We start from the raw sequence: 8851 nt of genomic DNA, 5'->3' as shown, positions 1-8851 counted from the left end.
TCAGTTGCAGCTTCAGAAGAGGAGTCAGAGAGAAGTTCTGTTTAATAAAGAAAACCTGCCAGTAAGCTAGGATCACAGAAACTGTTACCCTGGTAACAGACTCAAAATGTAAGCTAAACCTAAATTTAAGGCTCACAGTAATTTTATTAATAGTTGAATCACAGAAAAGTTTATAATAAAAAAAAGATCAATTACAATTTCTATATGAGGCCTTTGTTTTGATTTTTAATTTTAATCTTAATTTCGAAAGCATGTAACTGTTACATTAAATAATCAAACCTTCAGGGATACAGTGGATTTAAAGACTGAGTCACAAATCCTGCTGCTCTGTACTTTCTCCCACAGACGCTTCATTCAGCACATTCAGATAAACACCACTGAAAAGACTCCAGTACATCCTGATTTTCCTTCATTTCTGATACACCTTTTGATTTTGTTGCTTTAATAACATAAAACAACAGACTAGCAGTTTCCATTTTACATTATGTAGAGGCTGATGTGTAGAAAACCTCAGTAATAACTTAACCTGATCATCATTTTAAAACAAAATCAGTACTTCTTTTATTAGTTTAGCATTAGGATACAGTGAAAATGAGTCAAACTCATCATGTCAGGGACTGGAAAATGAAACTAACTTGCTTTGGCGCTTTCAGATTATGAAGGAATTTCAATAACAGAGAAGGAGCTCCTTAACAATCCAACACAGAAAAACATCCATGAAATGTTTCTAATAATGTTGTCCATCAATTCAGAGAAACGCAGTTAGGTCTGTTTAGCCTAGCTGCATTCTCTTTTGTCCTCCAAGAGGAAAAGAGCTAGAGGTCACGAGGGGCCTGAAGGTGCTTCTGCTTTGCCTTTTTTTGTGGGGTCCATAACAGTTCCTTCATACGCGACCTTGTTTTTGATGCCTTCCTGTATCAGCCTCTGCTGCACACGGAGCTTAGCATTGTTCATCCTGCAATAAAACCTTAACAGTGGGAAGAAACAGGAGCATTCCAGTTACACAACAAAGTAGTAAACAAGCTAGACAGGCGAGAAAGAGCCAAAACAGAAATGTTTATTCTGACTAAAACGTGAAAGGCACTGAAGAAAAATTGTGTCCTTAAGACCTACCAGGACCCGAGTGTGGTGACCATAAAACCCGCAAATCCCACATCAAAAGACCTCTTCACCCGACCTGAGGAAAACAAGAAAACGAGTCAGATAACTATAAGACGAACTGGAATAACTTTTGTTTACTTGCATTTCTGTTTAAAGGGACTACCATAAAATGTGTATTAAGGTTTGGATACATCAAGAGGTTTTGGCTTTGCATGATGAACTGTACAAGAAAATTATAGTAAATTACTCCACATGCGAACCGTGACACACGTCCCCTCTGATGCTGCGTCAGGAAGGGTACTGCATGTTGTGCCAAAAGGTGATTTACGTTATTTGCCAAAAAAATGATTGCCTGTATTTAAACTGTTCTAAGTGACTTGTTGGCCTATAATCCGTGATATGTTTGCCAAATAGATTACTCGTGAAACATATAAAGTCATTTTGAGTCGCAAACAGCATCCCTCTCACAAGGTGGAAGCTGCGATCAGATTTTGGCAAAGTGATTATTAGATTTTCTGTTTTTATCCAGATAAAGTCACATTGTTATCAAAAAGTATTTTTTAAAGTACTGTATTGATTATAATGTAGATACAGTAATGCAGCGTCATAAAAATAATTACAAAACACATCCTTTCTTTATTTTGTGCATATCCCCTTTATAAACCCTGTTGACTACAGTTACCTGCTGTAGCGACCTCTTGTGGCAAGGGAGCATCCAAAAGTAACTGTACTTTAACATTTGAGTGACAGTAATAAAAACAATCAAGCAGTAAATTCAGAGACATTTCAGACTCAAGACTCACTAGTAGCCAGAAAATAAAGCAGCCCAGCAGCTACTGAGCCTCCAGCTCCATGCAGGATGGCCTCCCTGGCACAAGGAGTGTTCTGGACATCCAGGATCCCCAGCAGCCTCAGACCCTGAAGAACAGACAGTAAAGACATACACGTTGATCTTAATTCCTTCCAAAAACGAATTCCATCTTTGTCTATAAATGCTTTACAATGTTGTGTGAACACTGTGTTTGTCAGTTAGGAAATAATCAGATGTTCATGGTGACCAACGGGCACCTACAACATTTTCCCCACACTGGATAGAAATCCAATGATGCCAAAAAGAATATCTTTACAGTTTATTGCACGTTAATGTTTTCCAGTACTCACAGTCACACCACTCACAGTCCATTGTTTTTTATTCATTTAAATGTGTTGTTGTGAACACAGACAGGCGTTTTACAGAAATATTGAATAATAGGGTCAATAATCCGTAAGCCGAAGTTTTCGGATTGCCATACTGTTTAAGAAAATCGTTGCCTCACTAACAGGGATGCTGGTTTCATGTCTGCTACTTAAAGTTAATCTTTAAGCACCAAATTTCCAAATCGGGTCTTGTCTCACGAAGGTTATGTATCATCCAGCTGTCCTCTTTAACTGCTGCTTAATTTAAACGTTCGGCCTGTTGTCATTACTCGAATTGAGCTCGTTGTTAACTTATATTTTCCTCATTTTCTCCTACAGTTCAAATTAAACAAGCTAAATCAAATCGGCTGATGTTGACCTTCTGCAAACACCAATGCGTTTCCGCCGCGATTCCATCGAGTCCCTTCGAGTTCTCACCTTGGTCTGAGTCTCCCCATCTTCTCCTGCCATATAGCCGCCGTATTTGTGTCCTTCTTCAACGTGCAAGTTCAATTTATATTAAAAACATATAATCACTTTCGTAACAACATTGCCTCTATACGCATGCGTCGTACCTGTCGAATGGTCCGTTCCCTATAAGTCGCCGACTCAAACGTACTAAAGATGTGTGGTTCCGGCGTCTGCAAAAAATGATTTCCTGTTGTTTTTCTGTGTTTTTCACGTCTAATATCGCTACTTAGTAGTGAACAGGATTTATAAAGGGGTTAGATATAAAACGTCAGTAATGACATGTTTAGCAAGTATCTTTATGACTCTTCATTACTGTGCCTACATTGTAATCAACCCAGGCCTTTTCGGTCACTTAAAATATGCTTATAGAACTGTGATGTTATTTGTTTTATTTATTTATTTATTTTCTACTATTTCTGTTGCCCTCTTTGCCAATTTTTTGAATTTTTTTCCCATGATAAATGAAAGATATATAAAACTGACTGACAAAAAATGATTGCAGTAGTGTTTACTACAGGCTATTTGCCAATATAAGCAGAGATATATATATATTAAAAAAAAACTAAAAAAATAAATAAACAGAGAACATTGACATTTGCAATCACTTTTCAGCTTGTAGATGTGCCTATTTGCTTTAAGGAAAAAAAAACTCCAGTAAACTGGTTGAAGACAATGTGTTCTAAATACAGACTGTGCTGCCTTGTTTTATGTGTTATAGAAAATGGATACAGTAAATAAATGGTTAATTAGTTAAATGAAAAAGAAACTGAAGTCACACTGCTGTGTCATCCTAACCTATCACAAACATTAATCCTGACGGGAATTATGTGACAGGGTAAACGTTTCCATTAAACAACATCAAACAGGAAGCCTGCATGTCACAATGATCCCCCATTTAAAAACAAGGTTATTTCACTACATCCGCAACAGATTAGCAGTCATCCTGTTTTGTTGGTAATTATTATTATTACATCACTTTAGGAGTCTGATTGAATATCACAAAAATGAAAGAGGAAGATTAAAGACTTGAGCACTGTACCTATAACAGGGGGAGTGACTAGAAAGAAGAGGTGTAGACTAATAAACAGTGTAAAACATTGTTTAAAGTTTGTGTCAAATATATTATAAAAGTTATTTGAACAGATTTTTAAGCATTCTCTGAACCGACTTTTATTTTTAATAGTTAAAGCGAAGACTGCATGTTTAGAACTGGGTGAAAACCATTTACATTTTTGGTGCTTCTGTGTCAAAAAAGGTTTTAAAAATAAATTTTCCTCTTAAAATTATATTTCTGCCAGCTTGTGAGTAAAAAAAAAAAAGGTTTAAATGTTTTATCCTTCTAATAAAAACAGGTAGTAGGGATTAACACTGATATCCTATACGAGTTTGTTTGGTACCAGATACTTGACTCCTGTGTCCTTTATAAAGCTGGGCAGCTTACCTCCAGACACTGCCTGCAGCCACCGGAGAGGTAAGACATGCTGCTCTTACTAGCAGACAGATGATTTATATGAATGCTGTTTAAATGTGGAGGGCTATATAGATATTTACATATCTATATTATTAGCTTTAAAACTTTATTCTGTATTCCAGCTCCAGTATTATAAACACGGAGCTCAAGAAATTGAAATTGTTAATAGAAAAGCTGGTGTTTTTGCAGTATATGCTGACCTAATTAATAGATATTAGATGAGTTATTAATGATTTATGTGCATATATTTTATGTTTTACTTATGTATAGATATGTTAGTGACACAGATTTACACCAGGGATAGTGGTGTAACACCCAATTAAAGGCTTATTCTTTATTTAATCTGAAACATGAACACAATAAGGGGACAATACCTTTTAATTTTCTCACTGAAACTAGAATTACACCCAATATAGTCTAAAAATTATTTTGTACAATGCCCCCCATCATTATGTTTGCTAGCTGAAAAGTCTTAAGGAATAATTAACTAAGTGACTAACTAATGCAACTTGACGCCTACAGAATGATGGCACAGATTAGCAGAATGCTCCTTGCACTGATGTTGAGTTTGTTTGTTGGAGCTTCAACTTTCATCTTATCTCCTGCAGGTAAGAGAACTGTATGATTATTGTAGGAAGCTTATATTGATCTAAGATGTTATTGGAAATATTGTGAAAAAGGCGGAGGATTCTCTCATTCTTATATTAAAAATGCTGATAACATATATTTATATGTGTGCAAGGCTTTTATAAAGGAAATGTATAATAATAGAAAACAAACAAACAAAAATATAGAATTAATGGTTGTGTTCCAGTTGTGTTGTTCCAGTTTTGTACATAAAAACAAATTTAAAAGCTACATGACATCCTGTATTACCACAAACATCACAAACACCAAAATCTGTAACAAGTTTTAGGCTTTTATTTTTGGAACCAAATAAAAACTTATTCCACCATCAGCGGCCTTCCAGCTGCCGCCCTGTCAGCTCATCAACCAGACAGTGTCTCTGGAGAAGGAGGGCTGTCCCAGCTGTCATCCAGTGGAGACAACCATCTGCAGTGGACACTGCATCACCAAGGTAATGTGGTTCATGAGTGTAAAGGAGAGAAATATAAACCAAAAAGAATTTCAAAGCTGCAAAAATCAGGAGATAAAAAGAAATCATTTGGAGGCCCAAAACCAAAAAATAATACAATCAGGGCTTATTTGATTCTTTACAAAAACATATGAGGTAACACTTTATACCCCGACCTGCAAATAAGGCACAAGTGTTCTGTACTTATGTGCATCTTGAAGGCAACAAGTCAGGTTTTTGCAAGAAACAATGAAACATGTACACTGTAAGTACCCCGCACTTGCCTACAAATTGCAAGTGTAGGGTACTTGCACCGTAGTCACTCCATAACATAACGTGCACCCCAGAAAGTACAGGGTACTTACAAGTGTTACCACATATTAATATCAGACTCTTTTCTTTTTTCTACATTTTCAGCTGCTGGTTACAGACACCACCTATACTGACTGGTGTTACAGTCCACATGCTATGCACTGATACACATTATGCAAAACTTCCACTTCATGCGTATACAAATTGGGAAAATATTCTGAGCAAGTCAGTCATGGTGCCTCTAAAGCTTATCAGTCAGCAAAAACTAATACCTGTATAACTGCATAATCTGTGGTTTAAAAAAATACGTGCTATTAAGAATGTGTTAGCTGCCGCTTCAAGCTATTTTCAATTTCAATTGATGTGTCTGTGGATTTTATTGTGGTGAAATCAGGAAGGTTAAGTTTAAGTACTCCTGAAGTCACAAACATGCTGCCAGCTGCTGTTTGCAGTAAAGTCAAGCTGTGTGTCTAGTATATTTACCATGTGACTCCAGACCTTTATTATAAACATGTAAGTGACTAAACTGGGAAGAAAGTCAGTGTATTTCACCTGTATCTGTGTCACAGATACTAAAAACTTTCTGGTTTCTCAGCAAAAGTAAAGGAATATATTAAATTTCAATTCTATTTAATTTATATAGCAACAAATCACAAGAAACAGTCACCCCAAGGTGCTTTATATAATAAGGCAAAAACCCCAATAATAATACAGACAAAATTCCACCAATTAGATGACCCCCCCTTAGAGCAAGCACTTAGTGACAGTGGGGAGAAAGAACTCCCTTTTAACAGGAATAAAACTCCAGGAGTTCCAGGCTCAGGGAGGGACAGCGATCTGCTGTGACTGGTTTGGGGTGAGGGGAGGAAGACAGGAAAAAAGACACACTGTGGAAAAGAGCCAAAGATTAATAATAAATAATGATTAAAAGCAGAGTGGAGCATAAGAAAATAAATCCAATAAAACCACATCATGGGAAGCCTCTCTGGCAGGCTAGACCTATTGTAGTGTAACTAAGGAAGGATTCAGTCACCTGATCCAGCCCAACTATATGCTTTATGAAAAGAAAAAACCCAAAAGGTTTAAGCCTTAAAAGTAGAGAGTGTGTGTGACTCTGGTTGCACAGAAGAGGGCCCCGAAAGCTGAAGGCTCTGCCTCCCTTTCTACTTTTAAAAATCCCTCAGAACCAAAAGTAAATTTTACGACTTTATGGTGTACATTTGTGAGTTATACCAGGGAGTCCATTGGTTCTAAATTTGAGGAGCACATGCAGACTTGAACGCACCGAAGATGTAACACTATTAACAAGATAATCAACCTCTGTGGGAGTAGCGTTTAGGTAGCTCCCCTGCACTGTGTTGGCACATGGTTCATTGAAAGCATCAACTTTCCCTCACTGTGATGCACAACAGTTTAACAGTAAGACTTTATGCCTAAAACCAGGACTTTGAAACTTCATTTAACATTTTAGGTGAATTTCTTGTTTAAAAACAGTTGTCTGTGAAGGTTCTCAGTCATCCAGGTCATCGTAGTCAAAGGAGCTTGCAAAAGAAAAGCTTTAACTTTAACTTCTTTAACTTAAAGAAGTCCAGACGCTTTTCTTTTGCAAGCTCCTTTAAAAACAGTTGCTTCTGTAGTGTTATAACAACATTTTTGTAAGGACACTGTTTTCATTTCCCCTCCCTTTAGGACCCTGTCATCAAGATACCATTCAGCAATGTGTACCAGCATGTGTGCACATATCGGGACCTGTACTATAAAACATTTGAGCTTCCTGACTGCCCACCTGGTGTAGACCCGATCGTCACCTACCCTGTGGCTTTGAATTGCCACTGCGGTCGCTGTGCCATGGACACATCTGACTGCACCTTTGAGAGCCTGCAACCTGACTTCTGCATGAATGACATCCCTTTCTACTATTAAAAGAAGCTCAATCATATTTAAACACATTATACAGAGTATACGGAAGCTGCCCTGTTGTTTAGAATCAACCAGTAAAATATGTTTCTGCTATCGAAATAAACACATGATGAATATTTCTCTCAAACAGTGTCTTAAAAAAAGATAAAAGGTAACTGACGCCTGACATCTGAAAATTGACTCCACAGCTGGAGTAACTTTAACGTTCCTCATATCTTAAGGCCAGCAGACATTCAAAATGACATCTGTGTAAAATTTACATGGAAAAAAGTTCTTTCTGTAAAGTGATATATAACCCAATTCAACAGTTTATGAAGAATTTATGTCCCATTGCTAGTTTCAAGTCTTACTGATGTGACATGATGCATTCACTTCATAAACTGTGGATCCGATTACAGTCAGCCTTAGTAACTCTAATTTGTGACTCTAATTGAATTTTATCTACTTTAATTGGACATTAAAGTAGGCGAGAAAACTACATTGAAGACGGTTGAGCTGGCTCACAGTAAATGATGTGATGTGCACATTTAAACACAAGATCCAGAAGTCCATTCCAAAAGGTTTGTCTGTGTCAATTAATCAGGATTTGGTGTTCTTAATGGATGGATGATTAAGTGGATGGGTGGTGCACCATGTACATCTACTTGTATGGTCTTTGCCTGTAAGAGCTCCGTTGCCTGCTTATATTGCTTTGAGTAATCACACTTTCATATCTGAAGATAAGGGTATCAACTTGACAAAAATGTTCAATGTGTATTTTTCTTCCTGCGGGTTGTTTTGTGATTACAGTGAATAGAAGTGGCTCAGGTGACTCACCAAGAGACGTTATAATGCCCATCCCAGTGTTGTCCTTACTGTGGCAGTAAGGACAACGCTGTGCTCTCTTAGTTCCATGCTGAAGCTTTTCTCTAGGTCTGAGAAGGACCTAGAGTCAGATCCAATGCAGATGTGTGGTTTTACTTTGGAGAAGCACTTTAGTTAGGGGACTGTGCAAATGGGGGTAGCATTACTTAAATTTATCCAGATAACTCTGTGCAGCAACATTAATTAAGTCAGAGGTGAATGTACTGTCAATTGAAACCCCAGAGTCTTTTTTTTAACTTAGTTCTTTGTCCTCTCTCTGCTGGTAAAGATGTCGAAAGGCCACAGAATGCTAGATAAAGCTAGATAAAATGCATCATCCTTCATCAAAGATGAATTGGTCCAAATGCTCATTTTGTGGTTTCAGAAATGGGATTTCACAAACCAGTGGACAACATCATGCTGACTATGTCCATGTTTTATAAACAGCCTATGACCATGTCATGGAAAAAGGTGAGTAGTGT

General features: G+C 37.2%; 2 protein-coding genes across 2 annotated transcripts; one reads left to right on the top strand and one right to left on the bottom strand.

The window, feature by feature from the left end:
* Positions 1–212: 212 nt before the first annotated feature.
* cox20 (cytochrome c oxidase assembly factor COX20) lies at positions 213–2878 on the bottom strand. Its single transcript, XM_082556367.1, has 4 exons — positions 2716–2878; positions 1905–2019; positions 1114–1177; positions 213–967 (listed from the first exon to the last, which is right to left on the bottom strand). Exons 1-4 carry the CDS (start codon positions 2746–2748, stop codon positions 823–825), a joined length of 357 nt encoding a protein of 118 aa, XP_082412493.1. The 5' UTR covers positions 2749–2878; the 3' UTR covers positions 213–822.
* A 1864-nt stretch (positions 2879–4742) lies between these two features.
* Positions 4743–7529, top strand: lhb (luteinizing hormone subunit beta; the record flags this gene model as incomplete). Its single annotated transcript, XM_082556229.1, has 3 exons — positions 4743–4827; positions 5179–5297; positions 7296–7529. 3 exons carry the CDS (start codon positions 4743–4745, stop codon positions 7527–7529), a joined length of 438 nt encoding a protein of 145 aa, XP_082412355.1.
* Between the last annotated feature and the right edge of the window lie 1322 nt (positions 7530–8851).

The sequence above is a fragment of the Aulonocara stuartgranti genome, assembly GCF_965226115.1.
Source record: "Aulonocara stuartgranti genome assembly, chromosome: 13".
Taxonomy (NCBI): Eukaryota; Metazoa; Chordata; class Actinopteri; order Cichliformes; family Cichlidae; genus Aulonocara; species Aulonocara stuartgranti.
This window is presented reverse-complemented; position numbering and strand designations above follow the sequence as displayed.